The 25888-nt window shown below is 45.1% G+C and overlaps 1 protein-coding gene across 11 annotated transcripts in view; it reads right to left on the reverse strand.

Moving 5' to 3' along the window:
* SEMA6D (semaphorin 6D) overlaps nt 1-25888 on the reverse strand; it is a 423500-nt gene that overhangs the window by 62225 nt on the left and 335387 nt on the right. For 3 of the 11 annotated variants that reach the window (XM_080980312.1, XM_080980316.1, XM_080980311.1), the window contains exon 1: nt 17193-17312. The exons of 1 other annotated variant lie outside the window; for it this stretch is intronic. In XM_080980312.1, coding sequence (XP_080836438.1) covers nt 17193-17258 — 66 coding nt within the window. In that variant the 5' untranslated portion in view covers nt 17259-17312. Of the gene's footprint in view, nt 1-17192; nt 17314-18536; nt 19272-19917; nt 20449-25888 lie in introns of those variants that run through there. 7 more of the 11 variants (XM_080980317.1, XM_080980315.1, XM_080980314.1 and 4 more) reach the window with 5 other exon arrangements.

Raw genomic sequence — 25888 nt, forward strand, 5'->3', positions numbered from 1 at the left:
TTTTGCCTGACTGCAATGTGTGAAGAACTGTGACTTTGTGCTGGCCACCAGGCAATGGCTTTTCCCACCTGCTTTGCCCCACCCTCCAGACCCAGCAGCCTTTCTCTGACCATGCCTTTAAGAATAGCAGAAGCAGCTGGGAAGAGAGAAGAGGAGTTCAGAAAACAATTTTATAAAGTTGCGAGTCTTTGTTTCTCAATTTTGATCCTTTTACATGGTCTTGTACGTAACTGAGTAATTTACACAGTCCTTTTACATGGTCTTGTATGTAATTATGCATCGAGACTTGCTGTTATTTTTATTGTTCATAGTTTGTTTGTTTATTATATTATTTATTGCAATTGTTAAGTGTAAACTGCTTCATTATTATTTGATGACATTTAATTTTACTGTTTACCATTATATTCTAATGGCTTATTGAATATTGCTTTATCTGATATAAGTTGTATGTTTTAAAGTTTATATTGCAACTTTTTGTATTGGGTCAGATTGTTATGAATTGTGCAATATCTGCTGTGTTTTTTTTTATTTTATTTTGGGGGGGTTTCTTCAGCTTGTGAACCGCCTTGCGTGTGGTAATATGGAAAGGCAGTACAGTGGTACCTCGGGTTACATATGCTTCAGGTTACATACGCTTCATGTTACAGACTCCACTAACCCAGAAATAGTGCTTCAGGTTAAGAACTTTGCTTCAGGATGAGAACAGAAATCATGTTCTGGCGGCATGGCAGCAGCCGGAGGCCCCATTAGTTAAAGTGGTGCTTCAGGTTAAGAACAGTTTCAGGTTAAGTATGGACCTCCGGAACAAATTAAGCACTTAACCTGAGGTACCACTGTATACAAATTAAAAGTGAACTGAACTGAACTCTTGCCTGGCTGGAGGATGGTGGGGTGTATTTAGATACTAGCCTACTGTACATAGGCTAACAGCTAAAATCCATAGCTGTTGCCTCACCCACTTTTGCCTGTGGCCCCATCCTCAATGGCACATGGCCCCCAGCAGCTTGCAAAGAAGGGAATGCGTCCCTCTGGCTGAAAAAGGTTCCCTACACTTGCTCTGCTGAAGACATCTGTTTGCAGAGCATCCAGTGTAAATCTGCTTTAAAGCTGAATAATTGTAACAAGGGAGGTGAGAGGCCTCAAGGTGTCTATCAGTAGTTAGCACCTGAACAGCAGCAATGCATAGGTAGCAGCCTTGTACAGGACAGGTAGGGTCCAAGAAAGGTTTCTTCTTATTCTCTGATCTGGTCTTTATCCTGGGTAAGTTCTCATTCACTCTGATGCAATGCAAAAAAAGAAACAAAAAACTTTCTAAAAAGCAGCACAGGCTTTAAAAGGTCTAGACTTGACAATGAAAGCAGACGAAGCAGGCTTAGAATGGTTTGCTCAACCACTGTAAAAGCAACTCATAAAAGACACATTAGTAACAAGCTCTGCTTCGTCTGTTACTGAAAAAAAAAAAATTCCATAAACTAAGAGGTGATGCAATCGGGTCGTTCATGGCCACGACTGCAAGATTTTGTGCTTCTGGATGGGGAAAATAAAACACTTTTCAGCGACACATCTTTGAAATCTCCATCTTTAAAAAAGAAGGAAAAAAAGCAAGCATCAAAACCTTTCAGCTTGACCCCTGCTGGAAATATAATTAAGCTGCAAAATGTGTAATTTGATCAGCGTTGTCCAAGATTACCAAAAGTCATGTGGTTAAAATATCTGCAAGTCACCTCCTATTATTAAGCCACATTCTACACATGTGGAGCCTGGATAGCTCAGTTGGTTAGAGCGTGGTGCTGATGATGCCAAGGTAGCCGGTTTGATCCCCTTATGGGACAGCTGAATATTCCTGCATTGCAGCGGGTTAGACTAGATGCTCCATGGGGTCCCTTGCAACTCTACAATTCCATGATTCTGTGTAGCAAAATGAGGTGGTGTAATGGACTGTACCACTTCTGGCTTCAGTTGGACACTTCTAATTGCTACATTATTCTTGTTTACCCTCCCCACCAAACACCCTTAAAGAAATAATAATCTAGTACGTACATCAAGGAGAAAGGTCTGCCTAGTCCAGTGTGGTGTAGTGGTTAAGAGTCTCGTAATCTGGGGAACCGGGTTCGAGTCTCCGCTCCTCCACATGCAGCTGCTAGGTGACCTTGGGCCAGTCTCATTTCTCTGAAGTCTCTCAGCCCCACTCACCTCACAGAGTGTTTGTTGTGGGGGAGGAAGGGAAAGGAGAATGTTAGCCGCTTTGAGACTCCTTAAAGGGAGTGAAAGGCGGGATATCAAATCCAACTCTTCTTCTTCTTCTTCTAGTCTGTGACCTGCACGCTCATTTTCTACTTGCAAGGAGCTGATTTTTTAAACAAACAAACACAAAAGCAATTAAAAAAAACCCCTATGAAACGGGAACAGCTCGTTCTGCTGCACGTGTGCACCAGCCCACCATTAACAAAGAATTAAGAAATGTCTCATTTTTCATTTCTGATATGCACACATATCGGAGCCAAGAAATTACCGCCCAGCAGCTGATCTCTCTGCAACCTGAAGAAAACCATTAGAGTCTGAGAGGCAGAAGATTTTTTATTGTTCCTTTTATGGATCACCTGAAACTGGGCTCTTTTTTTCCCTTCACAGATTTTTCCACTGTTTTCACACACCCCCCACCTCCTCCTCCCACAGATCTCTTTCTTCAGGTGGAAAAATAACAGAGACCAGCTACCTCTGCGTCCCGTGCCAAAGCTGGCAGTCAACCAGCAGTGGAAAGCGAGCCTTTGCTGGCTTGCTGATTATCCAGTCCTAGGGAGTGAATGTGCCACTTAAGAACAATGCCAAGCCTGTTCTCTCTTGGGTCTCTGTGTGTCCAAGCTGTTATTATTTCAGTGCTGTTATAAATGTGAAGGCAGGTACAGTAAATTATATTCTTGCCTTAATTTTTAACCCAGCTTTAACTCTTAACGAACGGAGGGGAAGGAGGGTATTTTATTGGGTCCCTAACACTATTAACTGTCTTCATTATAGGATTCTCTTTTAAGATGTGCAATTTTTCAGAGTCTAGCATTTTCCCTCGCCTCCTAATGATCCACTGCTCTTAAACCTTCTCTTGTTCCCCAACTACATCTCTGGTTTCACTGCAATCTCTAAACCCTTCCCTTGCCTTAAGGTCATAAAGCAAGGGTTGGACTCCAAATCCCATCAGTCCCCAGCCAGTATAGCCAATGGTCTGGGACAGGCATCCCCAACCTGCAGCCCTCCAGATGTTTTGGCCTACAACCCCGATGATCCCTAGCTAACAGGACCAGTGGTCAGGGATGATGGGAATCCAAAACATCTGGAGGACTGAAGGTTGGGGATGCCTGGTCTGGGATGTTGCGGGCAGTAATGTGAAACATCTGGAGGCCACCAGGTTGGGAACAGCTGACCTGCATACTTTTGCTAAAGTCCAGATGAGCGATGAGTGCGTGGACCTCTCACCTCCTTCAAACATTGACACTGTTTAACCCATAGTTATGGACATTTCAGCACCAATCATATGCCCCCTTGAATGCAGTAGGGTTTTACTTCTGAGTAAAAATGCAGACGATTGCACTAATACAATTGTACTAAGATGATTGCACTAATGCTAATGCTAATATATATATACACATACACACACATTTGTAACGAGCATTTGTTGTTGCTCTAATAATTTTACTCAACATTTTTGAAACCACACTGAGTGCTTCTTGCAACAGAAAAACTGCTGATAAAATAATAAATGGCTATTCTTGCTAGAGAACCATGAAGACCTTGACTTCCAAGCCTTAACGTTAAGAGTTTAGCGGGTGCAGAAGGGAAGGTGATTGTACAACAAGCTCACAACCCTTAGTTGTCGAGGGAGGAACTCGGAAGCACCGCAACAGCCCATTCAAGGCAGAAGGCCTCCTCGTGATATTCAGAACCCACCCGTTCAAAAATTTGGCTTCATCCCAATTCAGGAACAATCTTGAGGTTTAAAACTCTTGGGAACCTCACTGCCAACCCAAGCTCTACATGAGACAGTTTGGCTCAAAATGGGTGAGCGGTCACTTACGCATGACCCCACCGCACAAAAGAGGAAATGCATCACAAAAGATGACAACAAAGGGGCAAGACATAAAATTTGCATGTGCTAACTTCTATGCATGGATGCAAACTTAAGAATTAATTACTAGACTTCAAACAGAAATGCAAGACATCTCACCATGGTGGGAAGTCTGTTGGCCAGGTGACTGGTGTGCCTGCCTAGTCCTGTGTTCAGGAGTTAAACTGTTGATGGGCAACTTCCAAAACACCTCTTGCTTCCCTTCTTAGGGCATCTTTCAACTAGACAGTCATCCAACAGAGGGCCAGCATCTCTGAAGTAGGCTGCTTGGCCACATATGGGTCTGCTGGATCAGGTTGATGGCTCATCCATTCCAGTATCCTCACAGTGGCCAACCAGGTGCCTGCGGTAAACCTACAAGCAGGGCCTAAGCACAAGAGCACTTGTCCCTCCTGCAGCTTTCAGCAGCTGGTATGCAGACACATTAATGCCTCTGACTGCTCCATCTGTATCCCCAAGCGCAACTATTTATCCAGGCCAGGTCATGGCATAAATGAGGCTGATGCGTTCTCTGCCCTGTGGTAATACAGTGGTACCTCTGGTTGCAAACGGGATCCGTTCCGGAGCCCCGTTTGCAAACTGAAAGGAAAGCAACCCGCATCTGCGCATGCGTGGGTCGTGATTCGCCGCTTCTGTGCATGCGCATGACATCATTTTGCGCGTCTGCGAGTGTGTGAAACCCGGAAGTAACCCTTTCCAGTAGTTCCGGGTCGCCGTGGGACACAACCTGAAAAGACGTAACCTGAACCGAACGTAACAAGAGGTATGACTGTACAGTGGTAGCTCGGGCTACATATGCTTCAAGTTACAGACTCCGCTAACCCAAAAATTGTACCTCGGGTTAAGAACTTTGCTTCAGGATGAGAACAGAAATCGTGCTCCGGCAGCGCGGCGGCAGCAGGAGGCCCTATTAGCTAAAGTGGTGCTTCAGGTTAAGAATAGTTTCAGGTTAAGAACAGACCTCCGGAACGAATTAAGTACTTAACCCAAGGTACCACTGTACTGTAGTTCATACATTAGTGACATTCCCTAAAAGTTGGGAATTTGTGGACATGGCCTAACGGCCACATTGGGTTGTTGGAATAGAGCACTGTTTCCCAAACTTGGGTCTCCATCTGTTTTTGGACTACAACTCCCATCAGCCCTAGCTAGCAGGAGCAGTGATCAGGGATGATGGGAGTTGTAGTCCAAAAAAACCAGCTGGAGACCCAACTTTGGGAAACACTGACCTGCATAGTGTGAGCAATATTGCAGCTGTTAAGTCTGCATTCTTCACGTTGTTCATTGGTTCTACTTCCTGAGAAGAGAAGAGAGCTGGATTTTGCTAGTTTCCCCTCAGGGATAGGGTGGAAAGGATCTGCTGTGGATCTTTCAAGTGCCAAGGTGACAGAAAGGAGTGCCTGATATCGCCCATATGCAGAGGTCCTCTTGGCAAATGTCTTAAGGACCATTTGCTTCACAGGCTTACCAGACACAGGACCTGGAATCTGTTCCAGGACATTATTGCTTGGGGAAACGCAGCAGGACCGGCTGACAAAATTATTCCTTTCGAAGAAAAGAAATGAGTGGCATGACTTTGACGGTTTTTTAAAAAGAAAAACAAATGGAGAGAGAAAAGGCAGCCTACTGCAGTGTGGTCTATTATTTGCATTCAAGCTGATTTAGTTCCACGGCCTTTGAGCCGGCTTAATTCTAAGTACCTACTGCTTAACTGGACTGTGGATCTGATTGATAATAATAAAAATAATGCAAACAGCGGGAGAGAGGGAAGAGCTCATCTTTCAGCAACTAGCCACTGACCGAGGGGGGTTTTATGCAGGCAAATATGATGCATTAATATTGCCAAGGTCAAAAAGTCCGAGGGTAATTGTGCTGTGTTAAATGTATTAATCAAAGCTTCCGAGGGGCCAATTTAATCTGTAAACATTTAGGCACAATCCAAATGTCACCTGCCTGTTTGGGTCATTTCCAGTGTCATTAATTTGGATTTTTACATTGTTCTTAGAGATAATAATCCTTTGTTCCCATGGCAACATGACAAGAACAATATAATGAATTGTTTTGATTTTTAAAAAAGAAATACATATTTATTTTTTGTTTTATTTTTAAGTTGCCCAGCCTCTCAACAAGTTGACTGCAGGAATGGAGAGGACTATTCACATGCTACAGCCATAACTCAGTGGTTGAGTCTATGCTTTGCATGCAAAAGGTTTCAGGTTCAATTTCAGGTGTCTCTGGGTAGAGCTGTAAAAGACCCCTGCTTTGAGAGACGCTGCTGCTCAAGGATACATAATATTGAGCCAGATGGACTAATGCTCTGACTTGATATAAGGCAGCTTCTAGGGCTGGGCGATATCTAGGCTGGATCTACATTGACCAGTTAAACGTTATTAAACATACAATTATATAACGTTCAATGCATTTTCCCATTGACGTTGGCTAGCTGCTCTGCAGCGCCCTCTGGTGTCTCATGTTAATAACACCTATTTAACGTTAAAAACCACGATTGCAATAATAATAATAATAATAATAATAATAATTTATTTATACCCCGCCCTTCTGGCTGGGCTTCCCCAGCCACTCTGGGCGGCTTCCAACAAAATATTAAAATACAGTAATGCATCAAACATTAAAAGCCTCCCTAAACAGGGCTGCCTTCAGATGTCTTCTAAAAGTCTGGTAGTTGTTGTTCTCTTTGATGTCTGGTGGGAGGGCGTTCCACAGGGCGGGTGCCACTACCGAGAAGGCCCTCTGCCTGGTTCCCTGTAACTTGGCTTCTCGCAGTGAGGGAACCGCCAGAAGGCCCTGGGAGCTGGACCTCAGTGTCCACCTCTCGCTTTCAGCATTGTGATAAATCACCAGCTAAACATCACGATATGCTAATATATAACAATATCTGAAATAAGGATGGAGCAATGTAGAGGCATTGGCTGGCTGGAGGTCCCGGGCCTCAAGGAGGTTAAACTGGCCTCAACCAGGGCCAAGGCCTTTTTAGCTTTGGCCCCAGCCTGGTGGAACGCTCTATCGCAGGAGACCAGGGCCTTGGGACTATGGTTGTAATTCGTGGGCAGTCATTTAATTGTATCCTGATTCTAATTTTAAAGCTATATTTTAATCAATTGTTTGATTGTGTTTTAATGTATTTGATATTTGATGTTAGCCACCCTGAGCCCGGTCTTGGCCGGGGAGGGCGGGGTATAAATAAAAATTTACTTACTTACTTATCCCACATTGTGTTTTTTTGTGTAGCGCACACATGTACACACACACACACACACACACCATGATTCACAATATATTGCCAGGTAAAAAATGATGAAACCGATTATCACAATATGGACTTGAGACTGGTTCTGGACAATATATTGATATATCGCCCAGCCCTAGCAGCAGTGGCGTAGCGTGGGTTGTCAGCACCCGGGGCAAGGCAAGTAATTTGCGCCCCCTAACCCGTAGATTTTAGTAGGGGCAGAGAGCTGCGAGTGCAAACGCGCCCCCCCCAGGTGTTGCGCCCGGTGCGGTCGGCCCCCCCTGCACCCCCCACGCTACGCCACTGCCTAGCAGCTTCTCTTGTACCTAACTCAAGGAATTATACTAGGATCAGAGGTAAGGAACCTCTGACATTTCAGATATTGTCAGCTATATAGCTCCCATCACTTCCAGCCAGCATGGCCAGTGGTCAGGGGTGATGGAAGTTGTAGTCTAACATCATCTGGAGAATCAAAGGTTTCCCCATCCCTACCTGCCTTAGAGCCAAAGCAAGTGCCTCTTAGGAGGTCTGTAAATCTCTCTAGTTCAGTACTGGCAGTAGCTCTGCAGGATCTCAGGCAGGGTCCTCACCTGCCAACAAGACCCTTTAGAGCAGAGGTGGGGCACTTGTGGTCCTCCAGACACTCCTGGATTTCAGCTCTCAGCATCCTTGACCCATAGCATGTTGGCAAGGGGAGTTGGAGTCTAGCAACATCTGGAGGGTGTTGCTAGCAACATCTAGCAACACTAGCAACATCTGGAGGGTGAAGCAACAACCCTTGGAGTGCGGGAGACTGCAACTGGGACTTTTCTGCATGCAGTGCATCTGCTCTGTAACCCAACTCCTTCCTTCCCAAAATAAATGCATATGCAATACAGTGAATTGGCTACACAGGAACTGCAACACATCACAGCTTCTCAGAGCTTGTACGGGTGGCGTTTGTTGGGGGAATGCAATCATCTGAGGTTCTGTAGGACCTACATTATATCTTGACCTGGACATTCGGTGCAAACTCATGAAGCAGCTCTTAGAATTGCGATCCAGTGGCAGCAGTTTGTTCGTTTCCAATTCAGTTAAATAAACCAGTTAAGACCTCACGGCTTGGTTGTAAATGGATCGGTTCATTTTAAAGATTTATTTCCTGACCTGTTTACTTTCATTTCCCCAAACTTCTTGCCTTGTTCCATTTGTTTAACAAAGGTTTTGAGCCCTCTCAACAGGGAAGTTTCCAGCTTTTGTAGAGCACTTGGGATACTGTCGGTACAAAATAAATTTTGGGTAACATGAAGGAGCCACTTCATGGCTGAGTAGGGGTTGTTTGAATTTGGGGCTTCTACCTCTAAGCACAAACACCAGAACCATTGCAGCATACCAGCTATTTGGTTGGTTAAGTTTATGGCTTAATTCAATGGGCCTAAACTAGTTTAGACCCAATTTTACAATGGATCAGGCTTGTGAATGGTATATTGAAAAGCTAAATGCAGTAATTAACTTTTTTCCTTTTTTCATATAGGACACTCAACGTCCTAAATCCAGAAACAGTAAAACCAATGTTCTCAGGTTTAATTTGGTTTCTTCCAACATACACCTTAATTCCAAGTAGTAATTTTCCTAAAGTGCTTTACAACTTGTGTTGTTAAAAGGGGAAGCCAAAGCAGACTGTGGAAGCATTCCTATCAGTTCACTTCCAATTAACTCAGAGAAATTAATTCACTGGTTCAAACATCTCTGGATTACACCTGAAAGTTTAATTTTCTATAATTTCTGAATGAACTGAACATGAATTAAGTTCCTTTTCGGTGGAACTTTGGCTGATTTCTAATTCAATTCAATATTTATAAATCGAGAGTCTTCATCATGCTTAACTCTGTGTCTGATTGTGGCCATTGCATTTACAAGTTTTAGCAACCTGACAAGTAATGCTGACGATTAAGCTTAAATATTGTAATATATGGGGGGAGGAGATAAAACAATTGCTCACATTACACCGTGGGTGTGTTTTGATGCCTCCTTAATCTTCTGAAGTATAGCAGAGCAGCTTGAAAAATTCAAAGAGCTGAAAAAATTGCTGAGGACCACATGAATGAATTGGGAATCAAATTGAACTGGAATAAAATTAGCTCCTTTTTGGAGGGCAGGACAGGGACTTGAATTGGAACAAATATCTTTTTGGAGAGGATGAATTGGAACTGAAGCTAATTCTTTTTTGACATGAACTCCCCAAGGACTGAATCAGACAGAAAGCTAAACTGAAGTTCAGTAATACATGAAGAAGCCTTTGGGAACATCCTCAAGGAGACTGGAAGCATCTGCTTCTGGTTTCAACTAACCACAGTTTGTTGCTGTGTCTGAACCAGAATGAAACAACTTATCCAAACAGGCCAACTTTAAAATGCTGGTTATGATCTTGGCTTGTTTGGATAAACCGGAATTAAAACTAACTATTGGTCTGGGTTTAGACAAAACAACCAACTGTGGTTAGTTTAAAATGGATGCTGATGCTTATCAGCTCTTCATGGCCTTACCAAAGGAGAGGGGAGCAGGGACCGGACTCATGCACTGCTAAACTATGGCTTGGTAATACATACATCCCCAGAGTGCCTCACTGGAATGGGGCAGGGATGCTATGCTAGCTTCCTAGCAGGTGGATCACTGCTGGTTACTGTAAGGGTTAGGAGTAAATTGGCAGGGAGATTGATGTGGTGCAAATGCACCAGATTGGCTTTGCTGGCGAGTTTGCACTGAGCCAATCTCCACACCCTACTGGTAAGTAAAAGCGAGCCGCCTACTGGAAGTCATAGGTGCCAACTCCTTGGGGCCTTGGGTGACTGAGCACCCACAAAATTCCCCACGAAGGGGCCGGGCACCCACAAATTTTGGTACCAGGGCCATGCACGCTGCATGGCACCAATGTGCCAGGAACCCACAGTTGCAGGGCTAAGCTGGCTCTCCTGCTGGAAGTCCAGCATATTAACTCTGTTACACCCAAATCAGAAAAAGAATATCTGACTTGCAGCAGGGAGAGATGATATCAGAGACTGCAAGATTTGTGTGTGGCTGCCCTGTGTGGTGAAATACTGAACCGCAGCTGAACACCCAGTGCTATACTAGCTGCACTGGCTCCTGGTGGAGTACAGGATCAGGTTTAAGGTGTTGGGTTTAACGTTTAAAGCCCTATATGGCCTAGGACCCTTGTACCTACGGGACCGCCTCTCCTGGTTTGACCCACAGAGGACCTTACGGTCTTCAAACAAAAGCATCTTGGAGGTCCCAGGCCACAGGGAGGTTAGGCTGGCCTCAACCAGAGCCAGGGCTTTTTTGGCCGTGGCCCCGATCTGGTGGAACGCTCTGTCGCAAGAGACTATGGCCCTGCGGGACTTGACATCTTTCTGCAGGGCCTGCAAGACAGAGCTGTTCCACCAGGCCTTTGGCCAAGGCACAGCCTGACCCCCTCCTTCTGTAATCCTCACAAAACTCTAGCCCAATGGTTGCCATTAATTTGATTTGAACTGATTTTATAATGAATTGATTTTAGAATGCTGTATTATTTTACTGTTGTTAGCCGCTCTGAGCCAGGCTTCGGCTGGGGACGGCGGGATATAAATAAACTTTTATTATTATTATTATTATTATTATTATTTATTGCAGCTTTCCCAGTGAAGAACTTTCCTGACTCCATCCAACCACTGGATTTTCCTGGGCAGGAAGAAGCAAATAAGCCTTCCTGTTGTGCCTGATCCTGCCTCCTCAATTAGTCTTCAGTTCTGCTTCCTGCTGCATCTTGGCTTACACCTCAGGCCTGCCCCCAATTTGCCTTCGACTTGTTCTTTGGTCCCAACCAATAACATGCCCTGCTGCTTCAGCAGCTCAGTTGGTTAGAGCATGTTGCTGATAATGCCAAGATTGCAGGTTCAGTCCCCGTATGGGACAGCTGCATATTCCTGTATCGTAGGATGTTGGACCAGATGTTCCTCAGGGTCCCTTCCAACTCTACAATTCTATGATTCTGCTTCCTGGCTTGCCTTGGGTTTCTCCCCATACAAAAGCCTAGCCCTGAGAAATCCCTGCTTGACCATAAACCTGAATTCAAGTATTGACCTCACTCACAAGGCTGTCCTGAGGAGAAAATGAGGGCTACATCACCTCCAGGCTCATTTGAGAGAGTAGGGATACAAATACACCAAAAGAAAACATGTAATAAAGTTCCCTTCCATCATAAATGATTCTGAATCCAATATTCCCAGAACTGGGAGCAAGACACTAAGAAACGTTGCATCTTGTTGGGTGTTCTACTCTGGTCTAAAATGGTGGACCTAACAATGTAACCCTATCCATGTCTACTCAGAGGTGAGCCCAAATGAATTTAATGGGACTTATTCCTAGATTAAGCATGCACCCAACTGCAGTCTAAGGAGAAAAGGGTTACCTGGGAGTAAGTCCCATTAAATTAAATGGGATTTATCCAACTGGCTAGGCCCATTGTAATGAACGAACTTAAGCTAGTTGTGTTCATTAATTTGAATGGGTCTACTTGGAGTAAGACTAACGTTGACTACAACCCAACAGGATTTACCTTTGAGAGGATATCGTTTGGGCTAGGGATAGCAGCCTAAATCAAGTTGTGCCTCTTTTATACATTCCAAAATAAGGCCCTCGACTTCCAAATTCAATCCTGAATAGGTATGGGGAACTGACTTCAAATAGTTTGATTTAGAAAATACCACATCACCAACAGAACTGATGCTTACTTCCTGAGAGTTTCATCGCGCCTTATGTTTTCTAGTAATCATTTTGTAGCTGTGGTCACATCTACGCCATCCATTGAAAGCACTCTCACGCCACTTTCAACAGACATGGATAATCCTAGGAATGGTAGTTTATTAAAGGGTGCTGAGAACTGTAGCTTTGTGAGACCAGCACCCTTAACCAACTACAGTTCCCCAGACATTTTGGGGGAAGCCACGACTGTTGAAGTGGTTACAAGGGTGCTTTAAATGGATGGTGTGGGTGTGGTCTTCCTCTTTCCCCCTTCCGCTCGGCAGGTGTGCCTGCTAAGCTGCGTTGAGGCAGGCCTACAAGTACCCAGCACAAAAGAAACTGCCCGTTATGGATGTTAACTTTAGTTACCATAGCCAGACAATGCTGCCAGTGGTGTGGAAGAAAAAATGGCTGTTGCCAGCTGTGTTGTTCACAGTCGGATGGTTTCTTCAAATGGTTATAGAGCCAGTAGCCTGGTGTGGCCAAAGACAGGATGATGGATGAGCAACACAGAGTGTCCAAGTCAAAAGAATGGCAGAAGTTCACTTCAGGGTTGTTAAAATGCAAATCTAGTTTAGTTAACCAAAGCGTGACGGGCATAGAAAAAATTAAGGAAAGAAGCACACCTCGATATCTTATTATGCACACGCAAATATTTATATATGCAAGTTTAAGTGGAGTTAATATTAGCCCCAGTGAATGAGAATAGCTGGAGAATGTGCAGAATAACCAACATGTGAGCATATTAACATGATATGCTAGAGAGTATGCCTGCACTGGGTGGCAATCCTACATGCACCTACTTCTGAGTAGACATGAATAGAATTGAATTGTGCTGTTAATAGCACAAATAGCAATATCCTCCATTGTGGGAGAAATGAAACACATCTTTTGGATAGTGCACACATTCATTGATGCGTACAACTCCATACAACAACTATATTCCTGATAGAATTTGTTTTAATTTTATCTTTGTCGTAAACTACAGTTAACTGCAATTAATTATGTGTATAAATTTATGCACATTTCCCAAATCCTCCTTGTTAATGTGCAACAATTACCAGATACTGTGCGTGTTCCCTGGCTTTCCCAATTAATGTTCTTAAATTTACTGTAACAAATCCACACTGAACCCTCAGATTTAATCTTTGTTGATATATAAACACTGACATTTGGAACGGAAGCATCTTCTCCTCTCTTTTAATATTTTTTTCACATTAAATGAGCCAACAGCTGCTTTAAGGCATGACCAGGAACAGAAAACAGACATCTCTCCCTCCCTCCCTCTCTCTCACACACACACACCCCTATTGAAAAACAGTTTGATAAAGCTAGTAATGTGATTTTTCACTGAACTGTTCTTCCATGTGACATGGGAACAAATCTGAACATACTTTCTTTTCAGCCTGAAGTTGGCAGCTATTCACTGAGCAGAGTAACAACTTAATAAAACAGCTTAGATGGATTTTAATGGCAACTGCTGCAGCTTATCGAAGGCATAAAGAGAGATCATCTGTCCTCCCAGTAGTTTTGATGAAAGCAACATTTGGGCTGTTTTAATTAGATTCAGGATTTTCCTGACTGAAATTAACACCACACTCCACCACAGTAAACATTCTCCTGTCCTCTTTCTCCTTAGCTGCTCTTGGGGTAAATTATTAATTTCTGCAGCCATGAGATGTGTGTTGACTTTCTGGACTAGAATTATAGGTATGTTTAATAAGTAAATATGCAGCCGCCTTCTCGTTTTCTCTTTACCTTGCCAAAAAGAAAAGTACTTTACAACCCAACAAAGCTGAAAATGTCAGTTAAGAAAGAATGCAAGAAATAGACAGACTACAATGTAAATGTTTCCCATATTTTACATGGCATGGACAAGTGCTGGGCTGGAAGCGTTCTCTTGCTGAGTACGGGAAGGAATGGAATGGGAATTCCCAAAGCTCTTGTCTTAAATCTAAGAATCCTAAGGGAGAATGGAAGTGATTGAATGGGGGTGTTTTTTCATTTTAATGTTGGCTTTTCTGTAAAATCTAAAACAGAACAGAAACATTGTTTTCTCCCTTCCAGGATAATCGGGCTTACCCAGCCAAGTTTATTGGTGACAGAGACAGGAGTACAAACAAAAAGAAGCAACGTGTCACAACCAGCTTATGGAACTCACAGCCACAAGGTTGCGGTTGTGGCCAGTACCACAGATAGCTTATACAGTGGTTCTCAACCTGTGGGCCCCCAGATGTTGCTGGACTACAACTCCCATCATCCCTGAGCTCTGGCCTTGCTAGCTAGGGGTGATGGGAGTTGTAGTCCAACAACATCTGGGGACCCACAGGTTGAGAAAGACTGGCTTAGAACATGGGTAGGCAAACTAAGGCCCAGGGGCGGGATCCGGCCCAATCGCCTTCTAAATCCGGCCCACGGATGGTCCGGGAATCAGTGTGTTTTTACATGAGTAGAATGTGTCCTTTTATTTAAAACACATCTATGGGTTATTTGTAGGGCATAGGAATTGGTTCATTATATTGATACATAGATAGATGATAGATAGATGATAGATAGATAGATAGATAGATAGATAGATAGATGATAGATAGATAGTCCGGCCCCCCACAAGGTCTGAGGGACAGTGGACTGGCCCCCTGCTGAAAAGTCTGCTGACCCCTGGCTTAGAATCATGGACTCTTCGAGCTGGAAGGGACCCTGAGTATTATCTGGTCCAGCCCCCTGCAACTGCAGGAATACACAGCTGTCCCATACAGGGATTGAACCTGCGGCCTTGGCATTATCAGCACTACGCTCTAATCAACAGAGCTATCCAGACTCTTTTTTAAAAAAGACAGGATTGGGCAGGTTCATGCAGGAGAGGTCAATCAATGGCTATCATTGACAGCATCAGCTAAATTGTGGAATAGCAGATGTTGGAGACCATCGATGCAGGTGAGCAGTGGCCTTCCCATCCAGATTGTGAGCTTTCCACAAGCATCTGGCTGGCTGGTTGCCTACTTATGGAAGCCATTTTTAAAAGCATCCCACCTTGGAATCCAAGGTATTAAATTGTGATTCATTACAGAATAAATCCAGATGTTCTAAGCCATGGGTTGGGTTGACTGTAACCAACACAGGTATGGCGACATTGATTTTTTTTTAAAAAAATTAAAAAGCTGGAAGAGGTGTCGTCCGCCCCACCCCCCACCCCTCTTTTGCTGCATTGTATTCCTTTTAACCAAATACAGTAACTCAGTTTTGCACAAATGGATGGGACGTGTTCAGACTGGCTGTTTTCAGGAAAATGCAAGAACGCAGCAAACGGGACCCGCTGCTGTAACAAACTGCTGAGATCAAGCTGCCAAACAAACAAGCAAAGGCTGTGTACATGCTGTACCTTTAAGGACCCCCCCCCCCCAAAAAAAAAGAATATTGGAAACTGTAGTTTAAGGGTGCCAAAATTGCAGCCCTGTGGAGGGTCAACTACAATTCCCAGGATTATTGGGAGGGGGTGCGTAGGTTGAATGTACTTTAAATATTTGGTGTTTGAGCAGCCTAAACTGAACTAAAAATGTTCAGATGGACCACTATAAAGCGCTCTGGTGTTTTGGAAAAAACCCGATGCATTCAGATAGCTGGCTAGCACAACAGAGGCTGAGGCTGTCGCTGGATTCCTGGCAGAGATGGCTGCATCACACAAAGCAGGTTTTGAAGATGATGTTGTCCTGGCCTGAAGAGCACAGGTAGAGACAGACTGCAGAGTTAAGAGGAGAAGGCTGGGGAAGTGTTTGGTGTAACTAAGGATGCCAATGAAATCAAGCAGATGCTTAAACAGCCTCTGGCTTATACTTTTGGCTCTCCTTTTGAACATAAATTTAAAATTTCTACATGTTAATGGATTTCAAATGGAACAGCTTTTTTTTTTAAAGCAGCTGAGTTTTCGATTAGATACTACAAAATGCATTTAAGGTTTACGACAGAAAATGGGGGGGGGGGGGCGAGGATTACAGAACTCATCTGGAAATTTCTGCTTTTTTGAGCCAGAGTAAATGTTTATGAGATATCTGCCAACCAAACAGAATATGCCTGTCATTCACCCCATTATACATGGTTATGCACAGCTTCATTTACTGAGTCAGATATGCAATGCTACATGGTGCTGAGGTTTTCAAAACTCCCCCTAGCAGAACTTAAAAACAGCTAACCCTCTTTCACAACAAAAGTAATATTGCAGCAGTTTGGTGAAGAGACCTTTCTTCCATATAGCAAATATTCTCTGAAAGACTTTTGCCGAAGAAAAGTGTTTTCAGATTTTTTTTTTAATCATTTCATCAGTTTGGGAGCAATCCCACACAACAGCAACACAATTTTTAAAATAAAAACATGAACATCAACAACAGCCTTCTTTTCTAAAGATTCAGTCCTATGCACATTGATCTGGGAGTAAGCCCAACTGGGCTTGCATCTGAGTAAACATGCATAGGATTGCTTGGTAAGAACTTTCAGTGCGGATCTCAAGTCAGCAAATCATCTCTAAATCTGTTAAAGACAATGTTTATAGCCGTTCACAGTGTGAGTCATTTTGGTAAGTGAGCATTTGCTGTGGCTGCTCTTGGTATAAAGGATGCATCTCTTTAAACCAGCAGTCCTAATTGCACAGTACACAGAAACTACAGTCTTAATTGCATACTATATCTATATCTATATATCACATTCAGCCAGTGACCAGTCAGTCATATTACTGCTGATGTATGCAAAAACGAATAAAAATGCCTACCCCAGTCTATTCCCGCTACATCTCTCGCCCCTATCTCTCCTAACAGAGATGGGGTTTTGTGTGTGTGTTTGTGTGCATAAGAAGAGGAACACTATTAATATATATTCAGCAGAAATCATAGTATGGCAAATGCAGCTTTAGCAACCGTATCAGGCAATTCGGAGACCAGGAAACTTGTGCTATTCTGGAACTGCACTGTTAATGGGACTAAGCAGGAGAGCAGCTACAAACTGCAGCATAGTGACTCAGTAGCATCCTCTGCCTGCAAGCTACCCCCAGCCAAAGCCTGTTCACTTGCAAGCGAGTACCTCCAGTTTCAGGGTAGCATTTCCAGGGGGCAACCCATTCAGGTGCTTTGTTCCAAACGTATTCATCTTTGTTCTGAATTATTTGCAGTTGTCTTGCAACCACCCAAATAAAATAGACTGAGAAAGGAGCTCCCTTTAAGGACGATGAAACATTTTCCACTTCAGAGGAACTGGTGGAGTCAGAATTTCTATTCAAGATTTACAAATTATGAAAGGGGGGGTGGACTGTGAAGGAGTGGGGGGGGGAGCTTCTTGAACACTTTTTCTAATTACGCTGTTAAGGCGGCTGGATCAGATGTGGCTGTTCTAGAAATATATAAAGCAAATAGGTGTGGAGGGGAAATGAAAGGAGAAGTTTCACTTCTTTCCATTTCAACAGGAGACTGAGATGGAAGGGAGGGAGGAGGAAAGGCAGTCCTTGCCACTACGCGGGGCTAATTCAGAACTGACTCCCTTATTTGTTTCTATCCATAATTGATGGGTAGCTTGTAATAGAGCTCCCTCTATCTCCCAGAGCTTGGCTACTAAGGAGCACGGGAAGCAGCAGACTGCTTCCACCAAGGCTAGCCACTAAATCATTCAGAGTTTGGCTTGCACTTAGCAGGTGGGCTGGAGAGAGTAGGGGAGACACACATACATACAGAGAAACAGGGGTCCAAGCCTGTGTTTTCCTGCATGCAAACTAATCCAAGCAACTTATGCACAGCTCCAAAACAGAGGAGAGGAGAGCTGTACCACCAGCATCCCTGACAATGTCATTTACAATGATGCTCATGGAGGCGGTGTATGTGATGCTCTCAGACAAATACAGCCGTTCCCAAGTGACCCAGGTAGTTGCTAGTGTCATGGGGCCAGACCTTTTCATTTGATTTATTAGTGTGTGTGCATGTGTCCCTGCCTCGCCAGTCGACAAAGTTCCCAGATACAAAGATCTACAGAGGAGGAGAGCAACAGAGGACGGTGATCCAGGGACCTCCAGGATCCCTGCAACCAATTTGCAAAGCGATGCCTACATGGGAGTTTTACACACCACCCCCTTTTCCCCATGTCCCAAATACTCACACTCACACAACCATCTCGTGGCAGTGTGGGTCAGCACCTTTTTCTGCCCAGATTGCCAGCCCCTCCAGGAGGATAAGATGCCCCTGGGCTGAGCAGAAACCGACAGGTGGGCACATCACCCCTCTCAAGGTTTGCCAGGTCTGCACCACCGGAACCTATTTGCAATGCCAACGCTAAAGCCTTGGAGTGATAAGCAATTTCTGAGCATTTGCAAAGCCTCAATGCTCCCGTGCCCCTAAAAAAAACCCCAACAGCCAGATGCATCACAGCCTTGTGACTCACCCATCCTGGGGTGGAGAGGACCTGCTTCCTAGAGGAAGGGTTGCAGCTCAGTGGTGGAACATCTGCCGAAGGTCCCTGGTTCAATCCCCAAGTAGGACTGGAGAGACCCCTTTCTGAAACTCTGGAGAGCTGCTACCAGCCAGTGTGGACAGTACTGAGCTTGATGGGCCAAAGGTCTGAGTTCCTGTGCTCCTAGGCTCTCCAAGCAATGGCAAGCCTGAGTTTTCAGGAATTCCGAACCAACCTAGCCAGCCAATGCTCTGCGGACCTCCAAGGTTTTACCTGCTGCTGCTCAGATCTGACACACCAGCACAAAACCAGGTGCCAGTTGCTGCTCTCCGTTCCCTGCCGGTTCATAACCGATTTCCAGCCCTCCTCTAATCCTCTGTACCGCCAGAGGGGTAAAAACAAGCACTCCCACCCCTACCCGTGCTGCAAAACCGTCTTGCGACCAAAGCCCCCCAGCTGTCCGCAGGGCTCTTGGCTCCTTCATCATCCTCCTGTTCCTTCTCTCCTGCTCGGCTGGCCCTTCAAGAGAGCAGCATCTCTCTCCGTCTCCTTGTCGCCCAGCAGCCCTGCCTCCGCAGCCGCCGCTTTCTTCCCAAAGCGCAGCCAGCCCTTGAGAAGAGAACCGCTCCGAATCCAAACTTGGCTGGTTCGCTCTCCCAGCCCTAAACCCCGCACGTTTGCTTTCTCGCCTGCAGCCGAGAACGCGATCTTCTCGGGTCCGATTCCTCCAAACCGAATAACTCACAACGAAATAAGCGTAAAGAAAGAAAGAAAAAAACACCTACGCACAGAAAAACGGGGAAGGCAAAAAAAGAAAAGAAAAGCGCAAGAGCGCATCCGACACTGTCAGACCTTGCAACTTTTCAAACGACCATCTAACACGCAGGTCGTCGCCTCCGAGACGCTTTTCGGCAGCCCTCACCTCCCCACAAGCTGCAGCGCCTGCAAGCAACGAATCAAAAAGAAAATAACCCAGGAACAGGGGGGGGCGCGCGCAAATCCACACGTCTCTGCTCAGAAACCCCATTTACTCCAATGCGACTGACTCCCGGGAAAGTACTGTTGCAGGATTGCGCCTTAACCAACACCCGGTTTCGTCTCAGGACTCTGCCCGTCCTGCCTCCCCGTGCACGCATAGACCTAGATATAAACACCCAACACCATTTTCCTCCCCCAGCGAAGCTCCGCCGCGACGCGCGTTGCAAGCCGATCAGCTGTCCTGCGTGTGCACGCCATTCAGACAATAACTAGCCAGCCGTGAGATGCTGAGACTCGCTGTCGCAGCTCGGCTTCTGCCAAGCAAACCGGGGGAGGAGGTGAATGGCTTTTGCAATCGGCTTGTGTGTGTTTGTGGAAACGTAGCTCTCCTTACCTCATTCACGGGCTTGGTGGAGGGGAGATGGAGAAGGAAGCCGCCGCGGGAATACCAAGAGCGAAGGGTGGAGAAAGAATGGTAGTAGAAAAATAATAATAATAGTAATATCTGCGATCAAAATATCAGAATCGAATCAAGAGTCGAGCTCCAGCTCGGCGCTTCCCCGCGAGCGTCGCGTCTGGCCGTCCTCATCCTCGCAAACCTCCTCCTGCAAAAACTCGCGGCGGCGGCGGCAGCAGCAGCAGCGCCGGGACGCGCCGGCAGCAAAACAAACCCGAGCGAGGCAAATGGTGTAATACGATCCATCTCCAGTCACTCCGGCAAAAGGAGCCGAGAGGGGGGAGGCAGCTGCCGCCGCCGCCGCCGCCACTTCCCTCCCAACCATCAGGCGGCTGGAGAGCTCAGGGTCCCACCCCCAACAGGCTGGGATAAGGCGAGCAGATTTGGGCAGCTCGCCCTCACTGGCTGCGGCGAGGCCCCCATCTCTCCCTCCGCCCCTCCATCGCTCCCTCCTTCGCTGTCTCTTTCCCTCTGACCCTTCAGTGGCCTCCCCACCACCACCCCCGCTTCCAAGGAGCTGCTACAACTCCAAACACCTCCGTTACACTGGCAAAGCTCGCGCAGTGGTCATGAAGGAGCCGTCTTTCTCTCTCTCTCGTTTTCCCCTCCCTCTCGTCTCCTCTCCTCTTTTATTATTCAAGCCTTATTTCAGACACCCTGAGGACAAACAATAGCTGCCAACAGGCTCTGAATGCACACAGCCCTCCAGGAAAGTTAAGAAAGTTAAGACCCAGTTCTTTTCCCCCCTTCTCAAATCATTCGCTTTGTCTTTGTCCCCAATCTTCCCTGCAATCCCTTCCTTCCTTCTCTTTTTCTCTGCGCAACACCTCTTCAATAGTACTTACAATGCTGTTGCTAATAATACGTTGGTTACCTGCCCTCCTCCTGAGGTTCCAGGACAGGTTACAACAAACACAATGTTAAAAACACAATGTGAAATCACAGAAATAAGGTGAGCCCTAAAAAACTTACTTTCTTTCTTTCTTTCTTTCTTTCTTTCTTTCTTTCCTTCCTTCCTTCCTTCCTTCCTTCCTCCCTCTCTTTCTGTCTCTAAGCTTCTCCCCTCAACACGTTTTTTTTCTCGTCCTTCACCAGCGAGCCCACAACTATTCTCCAATCACACAACTTTATAAACATGCATAAGTTATCAGAAGTCAGACAGGTGGGGGAAAGAACTCCCATCAAATCACACACACACACACACACACACACACACACAGGAACACGTTTCCTTTTTCTCAAAGATTGCTTGCTCAAAATTTCTCATTCCTACTTTAAATGACAGTCCTTCAGTACACTGTAATTTGGCAGGATAATGAGAGTCCATTTTCACAGACAAGGTAAAAAAAAAAGGGAAAGAAGGGGTGTGGGAGATCTGAAATGTCTTCAATAAAATGGGGGAGTAATATATAGGTTTTTTTGTTTTTTTAAGTACCATGGGTTTAATCTTGGAAATAAATGCCAACAATTGACGATGATTTATTAATTTTTTCTGCTGAAACATGAATCATTGAAGGCATAGAACGGTAGGGAAAAAAATGCACCACTTGGAAAATTGGGGAGGGGATGTTTCTCTGAGCTTTATTATTTGAGCTTGGAGGGAAAGCAGAATTTCATTTCAAAAAACATATTGCAGCAAAAACTGATTTTCTCTATCAAGTCCAAGGCTGAAAACCTGCTAAGTAAAATCACCGGGAGTTTGGCCACAGGAGCAGCAATGCACCCCAAGGCTTCAATATATTACTCCCCGAGGTTATTTCACTAACTCTGCAAAGTTGTTAAATCGCACTTGTAACTTTGCCTTAAAAAGCGCTTGGTTTCTCCTTTCACAGACCTGGTCAAGATCTCATATTTACTCGCAAGAAATATTTGTGGCACAATTCTCCCCATGCAAAAAGCAGAAGCTGACAAAAACTCCTTTTATTTCTATGGGAGTTTTGCTTAGAGAGTTAACAACTGATGTGATTGTGGGGTAGAGGAAGAGAGAGAGGTTTAAAGGTTTGGCCCACAGTACATTCTCTTCAGTGACTGCCAACAAAGTTTCCCAGCCATGGGAATGGGCCATTTTTGGCAGGCAAACCTTTGGATATTTCACTCTGATGTTTTCGGGTGGTGACAGACTGAAGACTACATCACTGCGGCCTTCTGTACAGCTGACATTCAACAGACCCATTTTCTGACACCAGAAGCTTTTGCCTCTTTAGAAGCATAAGGGTATTCTTCACGTCTCTCCTTCCAAGGGAGCAACCCAAATGATGTGGGTGTCAAAATCTGCACGCTCAGTGTAGAAACTAGGGTGGTAACCGCATATGTCATCTAAGAATCAAACTGCAAACCAGAAGATGTGTGTGTGTGTGTGTGTGTGTGTGTGTATATATATATATATATATATATATATATATATATGGAGATGCAATGTACGGGTATCAAGGGGAAGGTCTGTGAGATGCTTGAAATGTTTTGAGGCAGATCCAAGATGGCATGAGCATTGCAAAACCCTGACACCGCAAAGCCATGCCCACAACTACACCCCACTGGCTTTTCCTAAAGCAGTGTCGCCTAGAAAGCAATGAGGAAGAGATAATTCGGGGCAATACGATAGATATTGGAAGGGCTGCCCCATAAATGATGGAACAAATCTGTTTCTTGTTGCTCCAGAGGGTAGGATCCAAACCAATATATTCAAATGAAATGAAAAGTGGATTTGGATAAAACATTAGGAAGAGCTGACAGTATAAATGGTTTGACAGTATGACAGAGCATCTCAGAAGGTGGGGTACACTATGTTTAAACTGGCATCATGCCACTTTCAACAATCTCCCAAAGAACCCTGGGAAGTATAGTTTATTAAGAGAGCTGAGTGTTGCTAGGAGATCCCTTGATCCCTTGCGGAGCTACATTTCCCAGTTTCCCAGGTTCATTGTTAAAGCACTCAGAGAATTGTGGCTTTGAAGCTTCAAAGAAACCGATGCAAGGGAACAGCAGCCCTTGCAGAGAGCTCTCAGCACTAAGCAGGATTGCTCTCTCCCATTGGCAGGGCGAGATCCTTCTTAGTGCTGGGCTTACAAGAGTGATCAGGGATGCGGGTGGCGCTGTGGGTTAAACCACAGAGCCTAGGACTTGCCGATCAGAAGGTTGGCAGTTCGAATCCCCGCGACGGGGTGAGCTCCCGTTCCTCGGTCCCTGCTCCTGCCAACCTAGCAGTTCGAAAGCACTTCAAAGGTGCAAGTAGATAAATAGGTACTGCTCCGGCGGGAAGGTAAACGGTGTTTCCGTGCGCTGCTCTGGTTCGCCAGAAGCAGCTTATTCATGCTGGCCACATGACCCGGAAGCTGTACGCCAGCTCCCTCGGCCAATAAAGCGAGATGAGCACCGCAACCCCAGAGTCGGCCACGACTGGACCTAATGGTCAGGGGTCCCTTTACCTTTACAAGAGTGATCAGGCATGCCAACTCTTGGGTGTGCCCAAACTCAGTACTTGAAAGGAAGTATGGAGAAGTCTCTTCCCTTCTCTTTGAAGCCTGATCTAGCTGTAATCTTAAAGATGGCGGGGGAGACTCCCAATTGCTTCTCCCCCCTTCCCTGAAGCTACCAAATCCTTTTTTAAAACTATCTGGATCTAGGAAGCTGCCTTGCTCCTTATTGTCCAAATGGACTGACAAAGCAGGGGGTTGTACCTAGGACCTTTTGCAGGCAAAGCAGATACTCAACTACTGAAATATAACTAGCCATCACCACTTCTTCCTATATACATAAGAATGTAACATGTTGTCATGCCAGGGAGCCAGTGTGGTGTAGTGGTTAAGAGTGGTAGACTTGTAATCTGGTGAACCGGGTTTGCTTCCCCGCTCCTCCACATGCAGCTGCTGGGTGACCTTGGGCTAGTCACACTTCTTTGAAGTCTCTCAGCCCCACTCATCTTGCAGAGTGTTTGTTGTGGGGGAGGAAGGGAAAGGAGAATGTTAGCCGCTTTGAGACTCCTTCGGGTAGTGATAAAGCGGGATATCAAATCCAAACTCCTCCTCCTTCTGCAGTTTGTGTGGCTGCCAGAGACATCATTAGGAATGGCAGGCCAACTGTTTAATGTGGGACAAAGCTTTGTGTGGGGTCACTATTATTGTTTTTACATTTAGGTTTTAAAGTACTTATCATAGTTGTATTTCATAGAATTGCAGAGTTGGAAGGGACCCTATAGTCCAGCCCTCTGCAGTGCAGGAATATGCAGCTGTCCCATTCAAGGATCAAATCAACACCATTATCAACACCATGTTCTAACCAACTGAGCTATCAATTTCATTTCCCTCTGATCTCACTGCTAACATCCCACCCCCCTCTACACACACCTGACACATTTTTATTTTTTTATTTTTTATTTTTTGGTTTTTATTTACAGTGGTACCTTGGTTTACGAACTTAATCCATTTGGGAAGTCCGTTCTTAAACTAAAACCGTTCTTAAAATGAGGTGCGCTTTCCCTAATGAGGCCTCCTGCCGCCAGTGCCCTTACACCATTCGGATTCCATTCTTAGACCACGGTAAAGTTCTCAAACCAAGACACTATTTCTGGTTTTGCAGAGTTTGTAAACCAAATCATTCTTAAACTGGACTGTTCTTAAACCGAGGTACCACTGTATATGCATATATACCATTTAGCTGTACCACAATCTGATAATAATTGGCTCGTGGTGACATGGAGGTGGGCCTTTTCACTGGTGGCACCCATGTTATGGAACGTGTTCCCTGGTGAGACAGGAGAGGCCCCCATCTGAATTGAATTCTGCTGATTTTTGAAGCTGTACCTGCTTACACAGACACCCTGTGACCTCTCAGCCCAAGTCTCCTGTTTTAATTATTGTGTTATTCTAATGGGATTGTTTTATTGGATCTTTTAATTATGAATGTTTATATTTAAATGTTTTAATGGGATTGTTTCACCGTGTATTTTAACTGTGTACTTTAATTATGGATGCTTATACTTTAATGCTCCTGTAATTGGTTTTTCTACTTGTAAACCACTTAGAAGCCCCCCTTTTTTTGGATAAATAAACAAACAACGCCATGTGTCTGATGAAGTCGACTCTGGCCCACTAGAGCTCATGCCATAATCAATGCGGCAGTCTTTAAGACTCTGCAAAGACTCTTTGCTATTTTGGCTGCAATGGTAAGTGTCTCCAGAAGAAAGTCCCACTGGGTTTTAGTCCTGCAGAAGTGTGACTAAGATTGCAGACTATATTGGCTGCCCCTTTGGAAAGGAAGACAATCTAGTTTGCATTTGAAGACTTGAGCAAAAGGTTGTATTGTTTGCGTTGAGATGCCCTCAACATACCCTTTGAGGGTAGAGCAGAGGGTAGGAACAGGAGAGCAGACCTTTTTAGTGGTGGCTCCCCGCATATGGGAGGCAATCCTTAGGGAGGCACACATGACACATCACTTTCTAGTTTAAGATGCCAGGGGAAAATGTTACTTTGTAACCAGGATTTTGGCCCTGGAAGGTTGTAGCTGTTTGTGGCCTTTCTTAGTGGGATAGGCCTTTTCTCTCTCTCTCTCTCTCTCTCTCTCTCTCTCTCTCTCCCCCCCCCCACGCTTCAGGTTGCTTTTTTTTGGGTTACGGACCACCGGAACGGGTTACTTCCGGGTTTCAGCGGTTGCGCATGCGCAGAAGCACCGAATCACAACCCGCGCGTGCGCAGATGCGCAGCTGCAGGTTGCAAATGCTGCAGACCGTGAATTTGCATCCCGCATGGATCACATTCGCAACCTGAGCGTCCACTGTATATATATCTCATTCTGCTTCAGTTTTTATTATAGTGGTACCTCGGGTTAAGAACTTAATTCGTTCTGAAGGTCCGTTCTTAACCTGAAACTGTTCTTAACCTGAAGCACCACTTTAGCTAATGGGGTCTCCTGC

The sequence above is a fragment of the Podarcis pityusensis genome, assembly GCF_964106645.2.
Source record: "Podarcis pityusensis genome assembly, chromosome: 14".
Taxonomy (NCBI): domain Eukaryota; kingdom Metazoa; phylum Chordata; class Lepidosauria; order Squamata; family Lacertidae; genus Podarcis; species Podarcis pityusensis.